This window comes from Dipodomys merriami, unplaced genomic scaffold, assembly GCF_024711535.1.
Source record: "Dipodomys merriami isolate MVZ:Mamm:240054 unplaced genomic scaffold, mDipMer1.0.p SCAF_21, whole genome shotgun sequence".
NCBI lineage: Eukaryota > Metazoa > Chordata > Mammalia > Rodentia > Heteromyidae > Dipodomys > Dipodomys merriami.
The window spans coordinates 2046043-2070998 of NW_027203493.1; the positions used below are offsets into that span (position 1 = coordinate 2046043).

Here is a 24956-nt window from a genome sequence, read left to right on the forward strand (position 1 = left end):
TGTGCATGCATATGTATGTGTATGTATTTTTATCTATCTGTATATGTACATGTATATATATGTAGAGAAATATAGATAATCTTTGTATATATAGATACACAGACATGTATGTATGTATATGTATACATATTGTATATACACAATATATAGTATATGTACAATATATTGTATATATATACATTTATATACATAGTATTTTTCTAAGCCAGGTGCCAGTAGCTCACACCTGTAATCCCAGCTACTTAGGAGGCTGAGATCTGAGTACCACAACCCAAAGACAGCCCCAACAGGAAAGTTTATGAGAATCTTATCTCCAGTCAACCACAAAAGCTGGAAGTAGAGCTGTGGCTTAAGTAGTAGCTGGTCAGCCTTGAGTGAAAAAGCTAAGGGTCAGTGCCCAGGCTATGAATCCAGCCCTAATACTGGCACAACATTTTTAAAATGAAGTTTTCTATGTTCTTTTATTGGTATTATTGGTTACATATTGTTCAATGTCCTTGAGAACCATAAATAATTATTACTATTAATCATTACATGTATATAATAATTTACATTATTTTTTTTGTCAGTCATGGGGCTTGAACTCTGGGCCTGTGCGCTGTCCCTCAGCTCTTCAGCTCAAGGCGAGCTACAGTGCCATTTCTGGTTTTCTCATGGTTTATTGGAGATCAGAGTTTCATGGACTTTCTTGCCCAGGCTGGCTTTGAACTGCGATCCTCAGATCTCAACCTCCTGAGTAGCTAGGATTACAGGAGTGAGCCACCGGGCCTGGCTACATAAATATTTATCTTTTTTTGGGGGGGGGGGGTGATCCAGTCATGGGGCCTGAAACTCTGGGCCTAGGCACTATCCCTCAGCTCTTCAGCTCAGGGCTAGAGCTCTACCACTTGATCCACAGCGACACTCCGGCTTTTTTCTTTTTGCTTATGTGGTGCTGAGGAATCAAACACAGGGCCTCAGGCATGCAAGGCAAGCGCTCTACCACTGAGCCACTTTCCCAGCCCTCAATAATTATCTTTACAGTTAGTTTATAGTTTGTATTTCTTTCATATTTATAATTTTACATTTAATTATATATTTACTCTGCATTGTTACTTATATGCTTATATTTATCATTCATACTTATACATATTTGTATTTATTATATTTATTATTATAGCTTACATTAATTATATTATGAAATGTTATTATTCACCAATATTACTTCCCTGACAATATTATTAGTACAGTGCTTCTAAAAGACCTTTCTGAAACATGTTGTCGCCTCTTCACAACAATTCTGTTGTTCTGTATTTAACTTATAGAAACATAAGTTTGGCTAATGACAAGAAGCTAGCATGTGTTAGTGGGGTAATTCACTTGTGTAAAACTCCATGATTCCCTCACTCTCTGAGCATTAGTTATTGGTGGGGTTTTTTTTTTCAGTGATTTTTTTTTTTCTGAAGTTACTAAAGGTTTAGAAAAAAAGGAAGTGTGGGCACATTTCTCAAATCCACGGGTCTGTTAAGCCTCACATCCTGTGGCTCAGCAACCCAGAACAAAGGAAGGACTGGCCACATTGAGAAGACCGCAAGTAAAACCTGCTCATCACACTTGGAGAAGACAGAGTTACAGCCTGCGGCAGGGGCTTCTGGGAGCTCAGCAGCGACCGGCCGGAAGGTCCACAGGCCAGGTAGGCAACGTAGAGCACCTTTCTCTGTTCACCTCTCCTTCTGAGATGAGGAGGTACGGGATTCTTCCCATGCGCCTTCAATGAGATGAACACCCTAGCATTTCAGAATTAGAATGGGCAAAAGCAATTAACATCTGATTATAACTATTCTGCTGTTTTTTCCTTTCTTATTTATTTTGGATTTGGCATACATGTGTTGCATGAGGAGGTTTTATTGTGATATTTCCATACATCATGCACACAGTGTACTTTGAACAACTTCATCCCTTCCACCATATTTGTATTCCCTCCTTCCCTCTTCCCATATATGATTTGATAGATGCCATGTGCCATCTTCATATATATACATATATTTACATACATCCATGTATAGAGAGACAAATACATGTACCTACAAAGATACATATACATATATACATACATGTAATTTCCTCTTTTTATCCCACCATTTACAAAGTACATAATCTTGGTGAATTCCTTTGCTATGGCTATGTAACAAATGGGAACACAGCTCTTATCTCTTTAAATTCTCTCTGGCCGTTTGGCAACTGGACAGACCATGAGCTGAGAAATGAGAACCACGCTGAGCTCAGCAACTGATTCCTTGGGCAACTTAGTTCTTATGGCTCAAAAGTAGAGTCCTCAAACCTAGGGTCATGGCTCCTAGACTTCTCATGTTACCATATGCAGCTGTTTCTCCAGACTGGCTAGACCCAGATTCAGGCTGATGCTGGCAGGCAAGAAAGCAATAAAAAACAAAATTAACTTTTCTAGAGATTTGTGCAAGGGCTCCAGATTCTACCTGGAGTCCGGAACCCAAGAGAGTAGTCATGGCTGACCAGGGATCACAACTTGAACTGTTTCTTCAGTCTTTTACAAAGTGGATGCCATTTCCATTTGATTCTGAATTTCCTTAAAACGAAGATACGTTTTACTAGCTAATTTGTTAACGTTGAGGATTGACGCAAGGCTTAAAAGTACCAGAATGAAAGGTGAGAAAAGTCTCTGGGATTAATGAACATAAATGTTACCATTAGACAAAAAAAAAAAAAAAATCCTGTGCAGATCACGTGAGTAGTACCGAAGTTGGAAAGGAGAAGAAGGAAGGTTGAATTTTCATCCTCTCTCCTTAGGGCAGTGCACTGCTGTCAGGATAAATGGGAGAAAGAGAGATGGCTACACATTCCAAATTCTGCAGCGTCCTTTGCCAATAAACATTGGGGATCTCGTGAGATGCATGGCAGGGCCTTCCTTTGAGGGGTTCATTATCTATAGTCAGTAGACTATGTCAAACCTGGAGAAATCATCATAAAAGCGTATCTTTGTGGTTCTCACCTCCCAGTACTCAGAACTGAATTTCCTCTTTTGGCATGGGCAGCACCATCATGATGCCACAAGTGGTGACCAGAGAGACTGTTACAGTGATCAGATCCAATGGAACCAATGTTGCCGAACTAGGGCAGCCTCAACCCACCTACCAGATGGACGATAGCCTGAAGAAACACCTCAGGGCAGAAATCAAAGTTGTTGCGGTAAATCCAATTCAGAACACGTTGGGATGGGATGAAGGGCAGGGGAGAGAATGTCTATGACTTACGTGATCTCTTGTGGGTGTGGAGGCCCTTTGGTTTTGCTAGAAGGACAACAAAATGCTCTTCAGGCCAGTGGAATACACTCGGGAGGGCTGTTTAAATCTTCTGCAGGACTTTGTTCCACAAATGAAAAAATGTTTATGTCCCCCCCCCTTATTCTGAATTTGATTGATTAAGTTTTGATTGTTTTATTATTTGGGCAGGAGGGACTTTTTTGTACAATATACTGCTTTATATTTTCTCTTACGAAATTAATGATAAAGAATTACATCCTGTTCACCTGTTGCATGGCAGTTATCTGTGTTGATTTTTCAAAGAAAAAGACTTCCTTTATTGTAAATGATAGGAAAATGTAAACCTTTGTCTTCTCCTTTTTGGGGGGAAAGTACTGGGGATATTTACCTTTGGTTGATCTCAGTCTTCTCAGACAGAGTTTATTAAAGTAGCTCTATTGGATCCAAGCCAAGATTGATTGGCTCAAGGTCTAGGAGGAAAACATTTCTCAAAACTCCTGGCTTTGAGAGCCATCACCTGTTAGGCTCTGGTGGCACCGGCTTGAAAAAAAATTGCTTGATATATGTCAAAAGAACCGTGCCTCTGAGCTGCAAGTGGGTGTGGAAACCTTCCCACTTGAGGGTCCCCAGGAAAGGGGCATGCGTGGAAGAGCCCATGGATCCGAACAGGAACCAAGGTGCCATGTTATATATAGCACAAGAGAGATATGGGAAATGGCTTCCGTATCTCCTGTGCTGATGAGATCATGATAATTTTCGGATGTCCCTTGTTTCCATAAAAGGTAGAAATGAGGTTTTCAAGAGAGCCCGGCATTGGCATGAACTGAGGTACACTGGACATGAACAGCCCAGGGCTTGAGAGGCAGAAAGGTCTGAAGGTTTGTGAAGCACTCACCTGGCAGCCTCACGCAGTGGTTTTCTGTGGCAGAACAGCCTTGCCTTCAAAGCGAAGGCTCACTTATCTTACTTGGCAGTTTTTGGCGTGTCTGTGGTCTCACCAGAATCTTCTAGAAGGTGATAACCTATCAACTTCTGGGAGAGGTGGAGAGGCAATGTCTTCACACCTAATGGTTTTAACTTTCACCCTCTTCCTCTCCCAACAGGCGATCCAGATCCTGTGTGGAGTGATGGTGTTTAGTTTGGGAATCATTTTGGCATGTTCTCCCTTCTCCCCATATTTTACCCCAGTGTTTACTTCCCTGATAAAATCAGGCTACCCATTCGTCGGATCCATGTGTGTAAGTAAAATTCTGCCAGACTGAGAGATGAGGATCCGGAGGAAGAAAGGATCGATACTATAGATTCTTCTGCTACGTGGCAGCATTTCTGTTCGGGGCTTTGGTAGGGCTTGCAGCCTATGAGTTCTCAGGGGAAGGAAGTACACAGGAGGATAGGGAGAATATGGTTTTAGGTATGTTCATCAGCTGACTTAATAACCATTCCTTTTGAACATCATCTTATTTCTTTTCCCCTCTTATCTTGAGATAGGATGATCTTAGAGGCTTCATTCTGGGCTCAGCCAAATACTCATGAAGTAGGACTCAGGAGAGGAAGGAATTTCTATATAGCAACTTTCTGATACCAAAGTCAGACAAGGATTCTACCAGAAAAGAAAACTACAAGCCAACATCCTAAGAACACAGACGTAACACTCTTTAGCAGAACACCAGCCACAGAGCTCAACAACACACCAGACACATCATTCAATAAGATCAAGTGGAACTTATCTCAGGGATTAAGGCATATGTAAATATGCCTTAATGTATCAGTAGATACATTATATTAATTAAAGGAAAGATGCATATTATACCAACATCTCCCATTCTTTTCTCTTCCTAGATCTTTGGTTTACCTTCTTCCCTAAAGACTATCTGACTCCAAAATTTCTTCCCTCATTCACAGAAATCTACTTACGGGCTTCTTTTAAGATCTCCATTTTGTATATTGAAGCCTATTTCTGCTCAGCTGTGACATTTCTCTTGCTTTCTGAATGCTACTTTGGAGAAAGGAGGCAAATGTATGAACTTAAATAAGACCTTACATCATGGATCATTTGTTCTGTTGGGGGGAGGTTGTTGTTGTTTTTATAAATACAATGATGGGAACATTGTAGCTATCTTGTACAATAAATGGTCTTGACAATATTTCCTTCCTTTGCTGAGTAGTTCATCGCTTCTGGATGTCTATCAATCACCACAGATAAGAGGTCAAGTAAACATTTGGTAAGTATAAGAGCCATAGCCCTCTAGCTGGGAGTCAAAATAAAATAGGATTCATTAGGGTCAGGGTCTCCATTGAAAAGCTGGAATCTAAACTGCAGAGCAACTAGTTGGAGTACTTCAAAAATGACTTGGGACCCTTCACAACCCTGCCCAGATGGGGGAAATTGTGGGCTCCAAATCAAAGTCTGTGTTTAGGATATTGTGACATACCATGGACCAGTGCAAAAAAAAAATCCTTCTTACTTATGGTGATATTTAGCAGGTAATAGACTTTCAAATTTAGCTCTGCACTGATGCACAGGCTCACAATATTTTTAAAAGGTGTATTTGTTATGGGTACAATGTCAAAAACTCCTTCAGCAAACCAAGATGAGGTTCTTTCTGATTTTGAAAGTCTTACATAGTCTGTGGACCAGAGGTTCACTCCCGCTAATGGCTGTTGGATGTGCCCTGGGACATACTTTTCTATAGACATTGTTTTGAGCATCATCGTAAGCTTAGCTCTCCTCTCCTGTGAGCTGGAGAAGTGAAACTGCTTTTTCTTTCTTCCATTATCTCTAAGTAGTTGTAAAAAGGAGGTGTCGTTTAAGTTTATGGATATGATGAATCTGTGTCTCCCCCTACAACAATCTCATCCCCCTTCAACCTACTCCTTACTTTTTTTAGTTTTGTGGTATATGCAATGAATTCTTGACTGCATTCTTTCCCCCTTCCCCACATTATCTAAATCCATTCGTCCTTTGGGGCTGATTGCGTATTTTGTTTCTAGTGAATAGTGCTGCAGTTGAAACTGCAAACTACTGAGATCTATTTATGCCCCTCCCTTCCGAAATACGGAAATAAGACCTAAAGCTGGGAAATGAAACTGAAGAACTTAGCACTCAAGGAAACAGAGAGCTGGCACAACTCTTAACTTCCTGATCTCACTTTCCCGAGATCATTCAAGTCCTGGCCTCTAATCATACCATCTTTGCATCTGTATCTCCCGTACAGATGGCCCTGGACATAGCCAGTGATTTGCCAGTCTACATTGCAGGGCCTTCCTGAGTCAGAGAACCATGCCCACTTTCATCTATGGGTGGATATGATTTTGTGAGAAGCAGCATGTGAGGAAGAGTGAACTACTTTTCTTGCCTTGTCTGTAAATCTGAAACTCTATAATGTGTGTGTATGGGGGGTGGGGGCGCGTTGGTCTTGTCTGTATTGTTCAGGGTTACATTACTGTAACAAATACCTGGGCTACATCAACATAAATAGAGGAAATGCTTATTTTGACCCACGTTTTGTAATCTTTGGTACATGGTTGGGTGTATCTGCTGCTTTGGGGCCTGTGGTGAAGCAGTGGTAACATGGTAGTAATCATGTGGGCCAACCCATTGGCTGCATAGCAGCAGGGAAGCAAAGAGAGAGTAAGAAGTCTTTGTCCCAATCATCCCTATCAAGGGCATTCTGATACTTACGGCCTCCCATCAGGTCTCTTGTCCTAAAACTTTGACTTACCTGGCCCCAGCATTGACTTTAGGATTAAGACCTGGGCTTAGTTCACTGGGGATATGTAACGTCTCAAACTACAGCACTGACTGAGGGAAATGGAGATAATTAGGTTCTAGCCCCAAGGGGGATTTGTAGGCAAGAGCTCATGGGACTCTGCTGTCAGTCTCCAGGGTGAAGAACCTAGAAGGAGAATCTTGGCCGCCACTTCTTTGAAGTTCTGTCTGTGGGGAGAGGCATTTCATGTAGGCATTTCTCCCACTCACAACCTGACCTAGGTTCTGATTTTTTTCTAGCTTATTAGAAATAAATCATGAATACGGAAGTAAATAATGAATCTAGATCTCTTAAGACAGACCAGCAAAAGTATTTTCCCAGCAAAGAGGTAGCTAGAGATGTTTGTAGCTCATGAGAAGGATCTGTACTCTGCATTTTTCTTTCAGGTTCACAGCAGCCTCGCCATAAACATTGGGAGCTCTCTGTTTGGTCTTATGGGTTTCATTCTCCTCTCTTACAACTTGAGTGACTTGGATTCTGCCTTACAGAAGTGTGAACTGAGCCCTCACCCAACTAGCTCTTATTCCTATTATCCTATAAGCAGAAACAATGCATGCTACATGGCCAAGACCAGTCTGGCTGTAAGTATTTCTATCCATTCTGTGAATTTCTTGAAGGCCATGTTTTCTTCAGAGTCTTTCTTTCTTTTAAAAATACTTCTACTCTCAGGCTGGGATGTAGCTCAGTGGCAAAGCGCTTGTGTAGCAAGTGCAACGTCCTGGGTTCGATCCCCAGTACCAAAAAAGAAAAGACAAAAAAATACAGTTTAAAAAACCCAAACAAAAAAAAATACCTCTAATCTTTCATGTTGGGCATCTTTGGAGAACCAGGACTATAGAGCAGAAAGGGAGCCACAAGCATGAAATTAAAAGGTTTACATACTAAAAGGAGAAAAGTGAAGAGTAAATTGCAAATAAAGTTGGTTTAAAAAAACTAAAAGTTATTGCTAGTAGAGGGTCTTAGGAATCCAAAATATCCAATTTTCAAGGCATAAATTATGAGATTTTCAACGTAAGGATCTTGATACATGGACTGGTGAATTAAGGTAGGCAAACACAGGAGCTGAGAATGTAGACCAGAGGGAGAATTTATGCACACTGCATGCAAATCTCTGGGTTCTTCGGTGTCCAGAGCTGAAGAAAGAGGGGGGGAAGAGGATGTGATTTGATATCTAGATGAGCACTGAAAAATGGAGAACATGAGATATATGTTATATATATGTATATATATCACATACACACATATCACACAGTATTTAGGAACCCCAATTATATACAAAAACTATCACAACCTAAAGAGATAGAATTTGTTAAGTTAGGAGATAAGGAATATAGGTATATGAAGAATGGTAATGGAAATGTTTATAAGAAAATTCTATCTTATTGGAAGAAGGAAAGTAATGAAAGTTGATGAAAAAAATACTATACACCTTTTGACCATTAGTTTTTAGTTTTTATATATACAATCATAGGTAAGTAGTACCAGGAGGTTCCATTTGGACACATCTAGGACGTATGTTCACTGTACCTTGATCATGACTCTTTACCAGGGTCCTTCCCTCTGTCATTCTCCCTCTTCAGCTCACCCTGTAACCAATCTCTGTAAGCTTCATTGATCCACTATCACACTTGACCACATTGTGTTTCTCCATCCCATTAAATTAGTACCTGGAGGGGCTTGTGTATGTTGTGCTAATTATTTATCTTCTACCATCTTGAGAGTCAGAGAAATTAAAGACAGCGGGAAGGTGGTTGAAGAGGGAAGTTGCTGTTGTTTTTTTTTTTTTTTTTTTTTCCCTCATCTCCATTACTTGTAGAGCTGGCCTTAGGCCATTATCCATCAGTTCACAAAATCATCATGAGGAAAAAAATGTGTGAAACTAAGGCTGAGAGTTGCTGGTATAAATTAATATCTGACTTCAGTACATCTGGTGTGGGGAAAGAGAAGGAAAAATTTGTGCAGTAGATCAACTAGGAATGCATAATGGAATGGTTGAATTTGTATGTCAGAGAACCAAGTTGGCTGGGATAATGTCTTAGTAATGTAGGGGAATTTTCTCTCCTCTTTAAGTGAACTAGAGATGGATGTAAGCACCATATCTCTATTTTCTGTCAAGTGGCCTATTACCCAGGATAGAAATGGTATTACCCAAGCTGTATGGAGACTTGCTTGAGTTGATTTGGAGTGTTAGAAACTACCATTTTGATATTTTTCTACCTACCTCTTACATCCACTTTAAAAAAGGCCAAAGAAACACCCTAAGTATTTCATTTCCATATGTCTACCATATACATTTTCAGATATATATATATATATATATATATATATATGTCAGCTCATTGATCCTCACAAATCTCTGAGAAGGAAATATTATTTTGCACAGTTTATAGATGGGTAAGTCCATAGAAGCTAGACACACAGAGACATGCTAGGGACACAGAGACTCTAGTCTAGGCCCACACTGAGCAGTACAGTTGAGGTTAGAATGGGAAACTTTTCACCCTCAATCCTGAAAGTGAGCCTAGCATTCAGCTCCTTTACTGACTGAATAATGCAACCAAGGTTGCCTTTCTCTGAGGAGTAAGAGGAAATGCCTTTGTTGATTTAGCTACTCCTCCTCCTCACTCTCCTCTCAATGGAATTAAGAAATAGATTGCTTTTGATCGGTCGCTAGACTTGTGCACATCTCAGTTTCCTTCCTTGTGAAGTCTTTACTCTCTGATGATGGAGGCGATCTTTGTCTCCTCAATCCCCTCCCAGCCAGGCATGAAGACTCAGATGACTCAGTAACTCCCAATGCCTCATCTCCTTGACTTCAGGGTACCCTGGGTTTGATGCTAGTCTGTACGCTGGTGGAGCTGGGCCTGGCTGTCCTGTCTGCTGTGCTGTGGTGGAAGCAGTCTAAGGATAATTTCCCTGAGGTGAGTATACTTCTGGCCTCCCCGAATCTTTCCTGGTACTTCTTTGAGGATGTGTTGAGTTTGGACACCAAGAAAGAGGGATAGAAGGAACAATGTGTCGGCCTGGTAGGTCCAAGGGAGGTGGCTTTGATGGCGAGGCAGGGAGGCAAGGACAGATGACCAGCGAATGCTTGGGAGCATGTGTCGATTGTTGAACTTGAGAAATCATCTGGTCCCTTCCATGTTGCAAATGAAGAAACAGGCACCAGGAGATGAAGCATCTATCCTGGCAGTATTCTGTTAGCTTGTTCCTTTGTTTGGAACACAAGAACCTGCTGGCTTCAGCTTAAGTAGAAGGACTCCCTGGCATGGCAACTGGTGTCATGAGCAGTTCCTGACCCAGTAAAAGGGGATTTGCATATGCGACTGTGTTCACTCATCTGCTTATGCTCTTCTTTCCCTTCCTTTTGACCTTAAATTTCCTTTGTGTCCCCCGAAGTTATTAAAGAACTCACCTCTGTGAGCTTGTGGCTTCATTGAATGTAATTAAAAAGCCTTGCTTTACTTGAAATTTTAATTGTAGAGAGCAGAAAAAAAGACCAGATGTTCAACATCAGTTATTCAGGGAGCTTAATGCTGCATTATACTCATCTTGGAGATAGCTAGGGAATCCATGTTAGATAAAAAAGGCAGGAAATTATCTATCTATACCTATATATAGATATACATATATACATATAAATGTATATATATATATATATATATATATATGTACACTCAGTGGATCTAAGTGAAGTCTGAAACCAAATTTATTTTCTTTGTTTTAGAGTGTGCATTTTGTGTCCCAGAGTGTATACGATAAACTCAACTTCTCCAACCAGGAGTCATCTCAAACTGCATACCAGGAACTACTGAGGAATTAAGAACAAAAAAAGGGGAAAATATTGAGCAGAACATTCATGTAGACTGTCTTAACCACCATGAAAGCAATTCTTGACTTCTGTAAAATGTAGGTCATTTGTATAGTGAATATTAAAAAAAATGGTTGAATGTATATATTCAGTGATATTCCCTCCAGCCCAGGCAGCTGAGCTGGCTTCTGTGGCTGGAAGCCAAGAGCCCAGCTGGATATGGCCTCCACCCACTGAACCACAGGCATGTGTGGCCTCTGCTAGGAAGAGGTGATTGCTCTGGCCTGCCAGGTCTCTGGCCTTGGGATGTGCTGGAGATGATCCTCAATTCCAGAATGACTAGACTTAGGGGGTGAGGGTGTGGCTCAGGGACAGCTCTTGCCTAGCATGCAGGAGGCCTCAGGGTGCATCTCCAGCAACAATAAACCACAGCACAGAGCAGAGCTGTTCCTAGCTAATCTCCCTACCCACCTGCCAAGCCCCTCAGACAGGCCTGGGTACTGGGTAGTGGTTGGTGTTTTGTTACCAAATTCTTCCTACACCCTTTCTTACTTACCTTAATGGTAGGTTATATATTGGTATTTTGCAATTCAACAAAGCAGTTTATGTGTACAATGTGTCTTGATCTGTGTCACCACTTCAACATCTTCATCTCCACTTCAACCCACCCTTCCCTTATAGTTCTCAATTCTGTGGTCTCTACAATGAATTCTTGCTTGAATTCTCCTCACTTTCTCCTTCATTCTTCTACTCTTCTCCCCATGATCCTACCCTCCCCTCTTGCAAGTACTTATTTTGTTGGGCTTTGACCTTTTTAAAGAATTATACTATTTGCACTCTCCATAAAGGCTATTGTACTTTAGTTAATTCATTTGTAATTCCTTGCTTACCACCCAGTGCATTTATTGTAGATTTGTAGGCACATTCTAGCTCCCACAAATGAGGCACACCATGCAGCCTCTGTTTCTATGGGTCTGGCTCACTTTGCTTAATATCATTTTTTTCCAAGTCTTTCCATTTCTTTCCTACAAATGGTACAATGTCATTCTTTCTGATGGATGACTAGAATTCCATTGGATATATATACACACACATATATATGCTATATTCTCATTCATCTGTTGAGAGGCATCTGGGCTGATTCTATATCTTGGCTATCGTAAACATTAAAGCTACCAGCACAACCATATTCATTGCAGGATTATCTATTATAAATATATTCTTAAGTGAAATTTTAATTAGATAAGTTTTATATTAAAAAATTATAAAACCTTTGGGACAGCAGTAGGATGGCATAAGAGAAAATCTTTGTTTCCAGAATAATATGTAAACCATAAAAGATGACATTTATGACCCAGTAATGAGTAAAGTGAGGTTGAGAGATGTAAACTATTTAAGGTAAGCTGTTATTAGCTTAAAATTTGTTGTTCTTATAACTATAAGGTGTTTATAATCTCCGTGGTAACAGTGAAGAAAATCACCACAGAAAACACATGGAGGGCTGGAAAGGTAGCTCAGTGGTAGAGCGCTTGCCTTGCATGCCTGAGGCCCTGGGTTCGATTCCTCAGCACCACATAAGCAGAAAAAAAAAAGCTGGAAGTGGCGCTGTGGCTCAAGTGGTAGAGTGCTAGCCTTGAGCTGAAGAGCTGAGGGACAGCGCCCAGGCCCAGAGTTCAGGCCCCACGACTGGACCCCCCCTCCCAAAAAAAAAAAAAAGAAAAAGAAAAAGAAAGAAAAGAAAAGAAAAAAAACACATGCAGAACAATGAAAAAGCATCATTGCATTGGCAACATACAGCTCAGTGAACTCGAGGACATCCCTAGTACAATCGGAGATATTAAATCAGATGCACAGAACCTCCTGGTATATAATCAGTAAAGATAGTGTTGAACTCAAAACATTGTTAGCCAACTAGATATGATCATATGTTGCTTCATCCAGGAAGAACAAAACATATTTCTTTCAAGCTTCTCTTTGTTGAAATACTCATTAAGATAAGCCACATTCTGGATCATACAAGAAAGCCTAACAGAATTGAATGCACAGAAATCATGCAATGTCTCCTCTCAGACCATAACAGAATTGGCCAGAAACCAAATCTAGAAACCTAATGACCCCAAACTGTGGAGTGTCAAGATTAAACAGTACACTTTTGCACGCGCACGCACGTGTGTGTGTGTATGCGCGCGCGCGCGTGTGTGTGTGTGTGTGTGTGCGCGCGCGCGCGCGCGTGTGTGTGTGCTGGTCCTGGGGCTTGAACTCAGGGCCTGGTGCTGTCCCTGAGCTTTCTTTTTCTTTTTCTCAAAGTCATACTCTCCCAGTTGAGCCACATGTCCACTTCTGGCTTTTTTTTAGTGGTTAAGTGAAATAAGAGTCACATGGACTTTCCTGCCTAGGCTAGCTTCAAATCAAACTTCTCAGATCTCAGCCTCCTGAGTAGTTAAATTAAAAGCTTGAGCCATCAGTACCCAGATGAACAATATACTTCTAAATCGCACATGTCAAAGAATTCATCTGTAAGAAATATGTCTTAATTTGTCTTTATTATTAGTTGTGACTTAACATATATTGATAATATAAAGGGGTTTCCTTGTGATATTCCTATATATGTACTCAGTGTACTTCGAACAAATTCACCTCCTCCATCATATTCCTATTCCTTCCTTCTTCCCATCCCTGTGTCAAACAGCATTTGGTGGGCTTCATTATGCTATCTGTATGAGACTACACAGAAAAAGAGGAAATACTTTCATATAACATAGCAAATAATTTAGAGTCAGAAACAATTATGAAGATGTGATTCATGATCCAGCTTCCTCTCAGCTTTAACTTAAAGTTCATTAACAAAAGATGGGACCGTATTATTCCTCTAGACTGTTTTCTTCTGTCTTTGGCATCATTTAGAAGTTGTCTAACTTGAAAAAGGGTTAGTGGAATTCAGAAAACTAATCTGGTCCTTGGCATTATTTAATTGATGCTGGATTCTCAATTATCTTTAATCACTCCTTCAGCCTCATATGTAAACGCAAACACAAACAAAAAAATCAAGTTAGAGAATTCCAATTTATTACATAAATACTAATATAATAGTTGAGGACACAAACTACAAAGCCAGGAATAATTATAATATAATGTGTCACAGGATAAAGTGGTTGTGGACAAAATAGTAGATGAATAGATTTGCATTATATGGTTCTTATAGAGAAGACAACTTTTAAGTGGAAATTTAGAAAGATAACTCCAAGCAACAAAGAAGAATGCTGGTGTTATGTTCTGTGTATGCCTGAAAATGAGTGAGTATGGAAGAAGGGACTGAAACTTACAAATTAATTTTTTCAGTGTCTCATGGACCTTTTCTTCCTAGCCTAAAATATTAACTATACCTTCTTTTAAAAATATGAACAGCAGCAAAAGTAGTTTGCTTGGCTAACTTTTTTTTTTTTGTCGATGTGGGGCCTGAACTCTGGGCCTGGGTGTTGTCCCTCAGTTCTTCAGCTCAAGGCTAGTGCTCTACCACTTGAGCCACAGCACCACTTCCAGCTTTTTCTGCTTATGTGGTGCTGAGAAATCAAACCCAGGGCCTCATGCATGCCAGGCAAGCACTCCACCATTGAGCCACCTTCCCAGCCCCACTGGCATACTTTTTGTTCAATCTCCTCTACTTAAAATATTCTGTTTTAGCCAGGCACCAGTGGGTGGCTCACGCCTGTAATCCTAGCTACTCAGGAGGCTGAGATCTGAGAATCATGGTTCAAAGCCAGCCTGGGCAGGAACATCTATGAGACTCTTATATCCAATAAACCACTCAGAAAACCCGAAGTGGCTCTGTGGCTCTAGTGGTAGAGCCCTAGCCTTGAGCTGCTCAGGGACAGCGCCCAGGCCCAGAGGTCAAGCCCTATGACCGACAAAAAAAACAAAAAACTGTATTATTGCTCACATACCACCAACTCTCTCTCTTTGAAATGTGCTTACTGTCTGCTCCACCTAAATAATGTACAAGTAGGGACTGGGAAGGTGGCTCAGTGGTAGAGTGCTTGCCTTGCATGCCTGAGGCCCTGGGTTCGATTCCTCAGCACCACATAAGAAAAAAAAAGCCAGAAGTGGCTTGTGGCTCAAGTGGTAGAACGCTAGCCTTGAGCTGAAGAGCTGAGGGACAGCGCCCAGGCCCAGAGGTCAGGCCCCATGAACGGACCCAAAAAATAAAAATAAAAAAAATAATGTACAAGTATTTTGTTCATGGATTCATACCCCTATATGAAGTCCCTCTCCATCTTTTGCATTCACTAATTGCATTCACTAATGTGGATTAGATTTATCACTGTAGATTTTTCTCCTATCCAAGCCAATGGTCATTCCTGGTTATTTTCTCTTTGTTTGATCTTTCTCTATTTTGATCTACTTACTGTCCAATATTTTTGCCATGTATTTCTCTGGTTAATTCTTAACATTGTGTGGGTTTTATAGTTACTTTGCCCTGCAATTATTGGCATGTGAAGCTTCCCGTGGCTTTACTTCTATCTCAAAATAGTTATCTTAGTAAGCTCCAGGTAGAGATAAGTGATCATTTATCTGCAGTGCTCCCTTGTCTGCAGTTTCAATTCAACAGCTCCTGATCAACTAAATCTATTCTCCTGCATCCTTTCCATTATAGAAAGTTCAAAAACAAATCATATCCAACACAGAAATTGTTAGATACATCTAAAAAATTCGTTTAAAAATCATTCGTTTGATAGAAACTCCTTAAACTTTTTCCTGAACACACCTAATATTCAAAAAGTTCATGTGAAGAAGAGGAATTTGTTTTAGGAAATAAGCACCTTTTAAATTTCATGAGTTTAGAAAAGTAAACACTCAGGCTGGGAAGGTGGCTCAGTGGTAGAGCGCTTGCCTTGCATGCCTGAGGCCCTGGGTTCGATTCCTCAGCACCACATAAGCAGAAAAAAAAAAAGCTAGAAGTGGCGATGTGGCTCAAGTGGTAGAGCACTAGCCTTGAGCTGAAGAGCTGAGGGACAGCGCCCAGGCCCAGAGTTCAGGCCCCACGACCGGACCCAAAAAAAAAAAAAAAAAAGAAAAGTAAAGTAAAGAAAAGTAAACACTCTACTGAGCCTCTCATGGACAGGATTTCCTGGTTAATGTTTTCAAAGGAATACTTTCCAAACTTACGAGAATCCTGAGAAGACAAAAACATTTCTGGCATTTTATTTAGAACAAAATAGGAAATCTATTATGTACATCTATTTACCTTTATATGAGCTAATAAAAAGTATATACCAAAAAAAGAATAACTATCTTTGAATTTTAACGTTCTTAATTTAATAATGACCTTTCTTAACCCTTGGCCATCAACTTGTTTCATTACTACAACTCTATGCTTGATGGCATCAGGCCCTGTTCAACACTTCATCTCCTCAAAATCAAATCCTAAAATTGAGTCTAATGATGGTATAGTCTCCACATTCACATTTCTGAAGGTCTACAGTTTTTTCAGTATTACTAGATATTTTCCTTTGATCTTAGATACAAACACAGTAAAATAATCGTTTGTTTTATTTAGTTAGTTTTTTTTAAAGAAACTACCAGTTTCCTGTGGTGAATATTTTTCTACATGTTTTATGCAATCAGTCTTCTTCATTCCTGTTGAATTTATTCAACTCAGGTCTTCATAATTTATTCATTTTTCATCACATGTCTTAATAAATGGTATCTTCCATTTTTACCTATCCATCCCACCAGCTACTGAGTTACTTAGTAGTAAAATTTCCCTCTACCAATCTGTAAGACTACTGTCAGTGTATGTACTAATGCAACAGAGATATTGTGAAGTGTTACTTCTTGAACCAGGTGCCAATGGTTCATGCCTCTCATCCTAGCTTCACAAAAGACTGAGGTCTGAGAATCAATGTTTGAAGCCAGCCTGGAAAGATAAATTATCAAGATTCTTATATTTAATTAAACAAAGAAAAGCTGGAACTGGATACACAACTTAAGCTGTAAGACACCAGCCATGAAGAGAAAAAGCTGAGCAATGCCCAGGGTTCAAACCTTAATATAGGCATGTACACACACACACACACACACACACACACACACACACACACACACACACACACACACACCATAAAAACTAACACACACACACATACACACCATAAAAACTTTTTAAAATATGCCTGTTTTGGGGAGGGACTAGTTGGGGAGGTGGGAGGGAAGGGATGGTAGTGGAAAACAAAGGAGGAGGCAACAATGCTCAGTAGGATATGTACTCATTACCTTACTCATGTAATTATAACCCCTCTGTACAGTATTTTTACAATAAAAATGTATTTTAAAAAACCTTGTAATGGGCAGGAGTAACTTAAATTTCCTCCACAAGCCCAAAGTTTTATTCATGAACCTAGAACTTATCTATCCCTCCTACTCAGAATCAGTATTTTGAATTTCTGCAATGTTCTTTTACTTCCAATGATGGCATACTTCTTCTTAAAAATTAAACTTGTAATGAGCCCAAAAAGCCTGTTTTCGGGGGGAGGATGGGAAGGGATGGGAAGGGGAAACAAAGGAGGAGGCTACAATGCTTGATAAGAAATGTACTCATTATCTTACCCATGTAATTGTAACCCCTCTGTACAGTATTTTCACAATAAAAAAATTAAAAAAAATAAAAAATAAAAAGCCTGTTTTCATTAGAGGAATGTAAAATATTTATATGAAGAAAATTTTATGTCCTGTAAAGAATGTGTGTATATATGTGGGATGTGGGTATAAATTGATTGATACAACTATATGTGTTGGAACTCTAAAAGTAACTAACAACCAAATGTTATCTAACAGCCTCAATTTAGTCTGACTCTCATCTGGCATTAACTGCTTGTCTTCTCTATTTACACAGTTGTGGAGATGCAAAAAACTCCATATGGGCTTCCCACAGGAATGTGTATAAGATTATAATACAAAACAAGAAACTTACTGCCTAAGTTTCTATATACCTATACACAAGAGGGGAAATAGGAGATTAGAATCCACAAAACTGAAGTATTGCCATTCTGGAGAATAAATGTAATACAATTTTGGCAGACTCTGAAGAGAATAGACATTTTGACAGCAGCCTCTTAAAGGTTATTGAAAGACCTGGGCTCTCTAACCTCTTCACTGTGAATCAAAATGTCCTCGAAAGATGATTCTTAGGAGTCAATTGGAGAAGATGTTTCCCCTTTCTCTTCCAACTCACTGTAAATTGGTGAATAAATGTTTAATTCTTCATAAAGACGATCATCTGGAACCTGATAATGAAAAAGATCATGCTGTATAAAGCACCAAGAACTTTCTGGAAGCTTTGTTCTACAAGCTTACATGCTCTCCTTCTGTCTTTCTCTTCCACATCCCTGTTCCTTACACTCTATATCCCCTATATCTCCAGAACAAAAACACACCAGAGTTCCCGTACAACTGGGTTCAGATGAAATCCTATCAATGACATGGTAGTGAGATTTTTCTGTGTCTGAATAATTTTCTGGGGAAGGAAAAAGTATTCAAGAAAATCTAGCCCATCATTTTTAAGTTCAAATCCTTTAGATCACCACTTACAATTCATGCCATGCTTACCTTATTTCCACTGACTTCTTCCCCAATCCCATGGATAGTGAGGGACACAGCACTACAAAACCCCAGGATGGTAAGAAACAGCATCATTGTCACAATTTCCTATTGAACAGCAACCAATCACAATCAAAAAGTCAGTCCTGTGGTAGGTATCCCCAGAAATATATTCCTTCATGGTAAGTCCTATTTTACCCTCCCTCCCCCACCATTTGCTCACATAAAGTGACACACACAGGGAGAAAACCAGGAGGTGGTCAGTTGGGGAAGACAACTCCAACCTTGGAGTGGAGACAGGGGGCAGTCATTATGTTCTTGGTCTGCATTATAAGATGGGTCTCCAAAAAGTGATGGCATGTACACGGGAAAAGGAAACAAGGATTCTCGCTTCGACTAGACGCCAGAGACCACTTTCTTCTAAGAGATACCTACAATGGTAAAAGAAGCCACAAAGCAGGTGTCGTCCTCATGAAGGCCTTCGCATTGGCTGACGTAAGCTGAGCTGTAGCTTAGGTTGAGGATCAGAATGACGATTCCGATTCCTGCAGCAATGCTGCTCACGGCGTTTGCTCCCAGGCTGCCTCTCGCCTGGTGATAAAGAAGAAGGCTCAATCCTGCTTCTTCTCCTTCCAGCACATTCCATCGTCGGATAGACATTTCAGAGATGGTCACATCTAGCAAACTACATTGATTATATTGTTTGTTCCAAAAGGAACTTTGGCACCAAAATGGAGGGACACAGGGTGAACAAATGCAGCAGTGGTACTCAGTAGACACTATGTTAAAATGAACTATACAATTCGTGGGCAGGGACAGAGGGAAAAACTGGGAGAGACTGAAGGAAAGGGTGACATTGTCAACTTATGAAATGGTAACCCCTCTGAACATCACCTTTATAATATCAATAAAAGTATTTAATAATTTAAAAAAACTTTAAAAAATATACTTATTGCTCACTAGGCACCTATTACTTTCTTGCTGGGACTACATCAAGAATATGAGCGCTGGGGCTGCAGCTCAGTGGTAGAACAGGTGCTTAAAGCAGGCACAAAGCCCTGGGTTCAATATCCAGCACCAAAACAAGTAAACAAACCTAAACAAACGTGATGGTCAGCAGGTGTTATTAACTGCTGCCTAGCTACTTAGGAAACAAGATATAAGGATCACAGTTCAAAGCCAGCCTGAGTAGATAAATTCAAGAGTCTCTTATCTCCAATGATTCAGTAAGAATCAGGAAGTGGATGTGTGGTTCAAGTGCTAGATTGTTATCCTTGAGCAAAAGCAAAGCAAGAACAAAAGGCCCTGAGTTCAAATGATAGTACTGGCATGTACTATCATGCAAGTGTGTGCATGCACACACATCCACCTCCCCTATTCCCCCCCCACACACACACACAATGCTCTGGATGGTTTGCTTATCTGGAAATTATGTACTTGAGTACGTGACTATACTTAACTACTTAAAAGAACAATGACCATGTGGGAGTTGTTCAAATTGGTATCAAAGAATTCAAACATTACTTGTGTTAAATGATCCAACTGATATTTCTAATGATTATATCTAAGTGTTATTACAAAAACAACTTCCAGCACAAAAGAGATTTAAAAAAAGGTCACATAGCCACAGCTACTGCAATTCAGTATGGAAAAAAGGTGTCCCTGAAGTCTCCTAACGTGACATCATTCTTACCTTTTAAGGATAAACAAAGACAGAAATGCAACTCACCAGATTCACTGCCTTTTTCTCTTCAGATATGATTGACAACAATCCAGAAATAGCAAACTGGCCAGAAGGAAAAAGGAATACGACATAGTAAGTATTTAATCTCCACTATGCTCCTTCTCCTCCATCCTCCAATATAAAGTAAAAGTTGGAGTTACTCCATAAAGCTATCTATTGGTGTTTCCCATGGGAACAGTATATGTATTTGGTGATGCTGAGGACCAAACGTAGGCCTTGTAGATGTTCTACCACTGAGTTACATTCCCAGCCCAGATAAACACTGCTTTTATTCTTATTTCGTATAAAGTACCTCTCCAAAGCAAAAGTATCCACAAATTATGTGAGAATCTTTATAAAATGCTGCATGTAGGCCGGGCGCTGGTGGCTAACACCTGTAATCCTAGCTACTCAGGAGGCTGAGATCTGAGGATCACGGTTCAAAGCCAGTCCAGGCAGGAAAAGCCCATGAGACTCTTACTCCCATAAACCACCAGAAAACCAGAAGTGGCACTGTGGCTCAAGTGATAGAGCATGTGCCTTGAGCTGAAGAGCTGAGGGACAGAGCCCAGGCCCAGAGCCCAGGCCCAGGGTTCAAGCCCAATGACCAGCAACAACAACAACAACAAAAATGCCACATGTTACTCATTGGGCCTCTGTGGGTACTGAATTCTTCATTTTATGCCTGGCTCTAGGTAAGGTTGGCTTTGAAAGCCCCTGGATCACTCCTAGAGTGGCAAGAGCAGGCAGCAACTGGTGCATAACACTGGTGTTTCAACACTGCTATCGCTTCACTGTAATTATTTGTGTGTGTGTGTCCTCCGGATTATATAGTCAACTGATCTGGAGATGTACACCTCCAGAGCCCAATACGTATCAGACTACGATAACCATCATAGAATGCTCACAACAGTATGAAATATTATTGAATATGATTACAGGTGGCTCATACCTGTAATTTTAGCTACTAAGGAGGATAATGTATGTAAATCTAAGGAGATAAATAATTGGTTATACTGGAGTAAAAGAAAATCTATGTTTAGTTTTGTTTCGGAAACAATCACTAAAGCTGGGTACCAGTGGCTCACGCCTGTGATCCCAGATACTCAGGAGGGCTGAGATCTGAGGATCTCAATTTGGAGCCAGCCCAGGCAGGTAAGTCCATAAGACTCTTATCTTTAACTAAGTATGCCAAAATAAGCGATGGTATGGAAATTGTGGCTCAAGTGATAGAGCTCTAGCCTTGAGCACAGGGACAGTGCCCAGGCCCTGAGTTCAAGCCCCAGAACCAGCAAACAGAAGAAAAAGAAAGAAAGACTGAGAGAGAAAGAGAGATTAAAAAAAGAGAAAAAGAAAGAGAGAGAGAGAGAGAGACAAAAAAGAAAGAGAAAGAGAAAGAGAGAGAGGGAAAGACAGAGGGAGGGGTACAGATGCATACTCACCAATATGGCTCCCCAGAATGGATAGCCTGCTCTAAATGATGAAAATATTCTTTTTTCAAAATCCGAAATATCAAGTACAGCACAGACAATTATGCCTAAACAAAGGCATATCAAGCCAATCAGAACTTGTGTCACCTGTGGGGGAAAACATATAAAATGTGTAAAGAATCCATTTTCCTAAGATCACATTAATTTCCTCATCATTGAAACCAAATGTAAGCAAATGCTTTGATGTTTTAGACTGCTCAGACCTCTACAAAAACTGAATCGATGCCAGCAAGATCTGGTGCACTGATGGCCAAGACACAGCTCATAGGCCCTTATTTATGAGTGAAGGAGGCATCAGTGATTTTTTTTCCCATCTAAGTAATCAGAGGTTAGGAATACTTTGCTCTGTTCTACCATTTGTGTCCCATTTATTTGGAGTCTACCTGAACAACACGTCTCTCTCCTTCCAAAAAGACTCAACTGATAGCAAGTGCTAATTAACTGGGAACTGCAGAGGGCCTTTTCCCTGCTGATGAACCCAAAAGAATCAGTTCCTAGAAACAAATACCTTTCCTGGAGCCAACCCTTATTTGCAGTCAAGGCTGGAAGACATAACTCACCCCCAGGAACTGCAACTCTTCCTTCAAAAATGTCAGCCATGTCTTCCGTGGTTGGGGTGAGATGGGTTTCTCCGGCAGTGGGTTTTCCCTGGGAGATGCTTCCAAGATTTCGATTTCAGATTCACTGTGAAATTTACCAGAAATTCAGTCAGAAGGAAATTAGTTCTCTTCCTATTAAAATAAAATGTGTTCACTGTCCAAAAGGGGAGTTGTATTTGCTCAGTTTAGAAAAAAAAAGTAAAACAGTCCTGCAATTGGAAGCTTCAGGGTCCTGACTGAGACACTAAGGCTTAGCAAGTCGAAATTGTTGGCCAAAAAGACTTAAACACTGTCCAAGGAATTAAATGGAATAAGACAGAGCAAACAAAACTCGTGCCAATCATTTTTATTCGTGTTTTGGTTTGGTTTTTTCGTGCTCTGTATGTCTTTTATTATTATCTTTAGGTCATTGTACAAAGGGGCTTCAATTCAACATGTCAGATACTCGCTCATTGGTGAGTACAATGCATCTTAATCAAGGCTACTCTCCTATCATTCTCCCCAATCTCTCCCAATGCCAGAAATATTCTTGTTAATTCACATCCCTTTCATCTATGTTGATGAGGAAAACCAAGAATAGCCTATGGATTTCACAGTCACTTCTAATATAATCTCGTTATTAGTAAGGTGTTGTAGAGAAGGGTAACCATGTCATGAGTAATTAGTACAGGTAATTAGTCGATTTCTTTTTTTTTTTGGACAATATTCCCCTTCTTCCTTCACTTTCCCCGTTTCCTTGCTCACAAGTTGCATATTTATTTTCTGCATAGTGTATACTGAACACCATGATTGCATTTGCTCACCCTTCCTCTCTCTTTCTGCACCCTTCCTTGGTTCTCCCCCCTGAAAAAAATGCAAAAAAAGCAAAACCAAATGCCGCCGGCACCACTAACAACAACAACAAAACACACACACAAAATCCAAATAGGCTTCCATTTCCTGGAGTTGGTTTGAAGAAATCGTATTTTAAACGTTCAGAAGAGTTACGCTTTGGGGTTCCTTCCTTAACAGTATACTCTTTTAGTCTAACTTCACAGTCATTTTTAACATAAAAATGTTTCTGAGTATGTGTCGCCAATGGTCCACATGTCTTCATGTGCACCAGAGGCCCGTGAAGGAATGGCTTTTGAGGAATCAGTTGGACTTGAATTCCCATTTTCATCTTCAGAATGATATCTCACAGCTAAGCTTTGTGAAGACCAGTGAGGTAAGAGATCACTTTAGTAGCGGTTCTGACTCCTCAGCTCACATCAGGTCCGGGGGTTAAGAGAGCCGAATGAGTTGTGTAATCTCTTATTTCATACCCAAAATATAGGCCTCTAGTCTCAGAAAACTTATGTCCAGTTCACAAGCCAAGTGAAAATCTTCCCCCCAGTAAGAGAGGAAAGTACAGCAAATAGTTTCCTTTGTTAACCAAAGTAGATGAGTTAATCTTCAAATCTTTCACAAATTTGGCATCTGTCTGTGACTTTCTCTGGCCTGATTAATGCTAGCGTAGAAACAAAAGTGATGGTGTTTGCTTACCTGGAAGGTCCTTGTGGGTTTGGAAGAGTGAGCTCTGTTCTGCTCCTATGTTCTGTGCTCATGTTTCCAGGCTCTCCAGGAAGGGATACAGTTGTTACACAGACGCTCAGTGGCCTCCACTCACAGGCTGCTCTCGACAGACAGCTAAAATGGCTTGACTCATAATGCGGATGATTATCTACATCAGCCATTTGTCATATGCTTCCTAGCTGATTAAGATCAGTAAAGTCATGTTTTTAACTTGATAGAATGAATAGGCAAAGCAAGTGGTCTATTACAGAGTAGAGAATATTATAAGATGAGGAAATTGGAGAGTTCTCCTTGAGACCAAACAGGATTTAGGAAACTTAAACTGGAAACATCTTAGTAGGAATCTGGAAGGTAGAAAACAATCTTAGAACAGAAAGAGTTGTACTTCTGAAGTTTTCTATACTTGTTCCAACATCCTAAGTTCTCCAGTTGCACCTCAGAATGAAAAGCCTTGTTTGCTCCCAAGCCCCAGTTGCATGTAAGAACAAAAACCCCTGTCTCCCCTCAGGAAAGGAATACTTGGCTTCATACACAGGATCAAGGCTGCAGCCCTCTCTGTAGGCATTAGTGTCATTCTCTGCAGCTGTCTCACTTCACGTTCTATTAAGTCTTTCTCTCCCTGTCTTTTAGCATGTGAAGACTAAGAAATGTGTACAGAAAAGTCTCCAGCTAGATGCTGTTGGCTCATACCTGGAATCCTAGCTACTCAGGAGGCTGAGATCTGAGGATCACAGTTCAAAGTCAGCCAGAGTAGGAAAGTCTGTGGACTCTTCTTTCCAACTAACCAGGAAAAAAGCCCTCAGAAGTAGAGGTAGAGCTCAAGTGGTAGAACACCAGCCTTGAACAAAAAATTCCAAGCAAGAGCACAAGACCCTGAGTTCAAGCCCCAATACCATCACACACACACACACACACACACACACACACACACACACACACACACACACACACACACTCAAAGACTCCACAATCTGCTCTAACATCAGAAGAACTCTACAGCTCAGATCTCTGGGATGCTTAGATCTCTGTGATGCTAAGAATGGGAAAATGGAAACACCGATGGACATGAATTTGATGGAAATAAAAGTCCCATGAGACATTTGGAAGAGTATGGGATTGAGCCATGTGCTGAAACCAA

The 24956-nt window shown here is 40.4% G+C and overlaps 2 protein-coding genes across 3 annotated transcripts; one reads left to right on the forward strand and one right to left on the reverse strand.

Moving 5' to 3' along the window:
• Positions 1-1490: 1490 nt before the first annotated feature.
• LOC138833853 (membrane-spanning 4-domains subfamily A member 6D-like) lies at positions 1491-11004 on the forward strand. The gene is made up of 7 exons (XM_070032236.1): positions 1491-1672; positions 3051-3204; positions 4382-4516; positions 5444-5500; positions 7435-7629; positions 9868-9969; positions 10776-11004. Exons 2-7 carry the CDS (start codon positions 3058-3060, stop codon positions 10869-10871), a joined length of 732 nt encoding a protein of 243 aa, XP_069888337.1. The 5' UTR covers positions 1491-1672; positions 3051-3057; the 3' UTR covers positions 10872-11004.
• A 5404-nt stretch (positions 11005-16408) lies between these two features.
• Ms4a2 (membrane spanning 4-domains A2) lies at positions 16409-23876 on the reverse strand. Of its 2 annotated transcripts, XM_070032239.1 has the most exons (8): positions 23789-23876; positions 22226-22349; positions 21618-21752; positions 20182-20238; positions 18888-19043; positions 18462-18560; positions 18002-18139; positions 16409-16773 (listed from the first exon to the last, which is right to left on the reverse strand). In XM_070032239.1, exons 1-7 carry the CDS (start codon positions 23848-23850, stop codon positions 18041-18043), a joined length of 732 nt encoding a protein of 243 aa, XP_069888340.1. In that variant the 5' UTR covers positions 23851-23876; the 3' UTR covers positions 16409-16773; positions 18002-18040. The 2 variants fall into 2 exon arrangements, with proteins under 2 accessions (XP_069888340.1, XP_069888339.1); XM_070032238.1 differs by lacking the exon at positions 16409-16773 and having other exon boundaries at positions 16854-18139.
• Between the last annotated feature and the right edge of the window lie 1080 nt (positions 23877-24956).

Coding starts and splice junctions, on each gene's coding strand:
- Ms4a2 (XM_070032239.1), bottom strand. CDS start 23,850: ATGAGCACAGAACATAGGAGCAGAACAGAGCTCACTCTTCCAAACCCA. Junction 20,239..21,617: donor CATTCTGGGGAGCCATATTG/GTGAGTATGCAT, acceptor CCTTCTGGCCAG/TTTGCTATTTCTGGATTGTT. Junction 19,044..20,181: donor AGAAAAAGGCAGTGAATCTG/GTGAGTTGCATT, acceptor CTTTATCACCAG/GCGAGAGGCAGCCTGGGAGC.
- LOC138833853 (XM_070032236.1), top strand. CDS start 3,058: ATGATGCCACAAGTGGTGACCAGAGAGACTGTTACAGTGATCAGATCC. Junction 5,501..7,434: donor AGAGGTCAAGTAAACATTTG/GTAAGTATAAGA, acceptor TTTTTCTTTCAG/GTTCACAGCAGCCTCGCCAT. Junction 7,630..9,867: donor TGGCCAAGACCAGTCTGGCT/GTAAGTATTTCT, acceptor CCTTGACTTCAG/GGTACCCTGGGTTTGATGCT.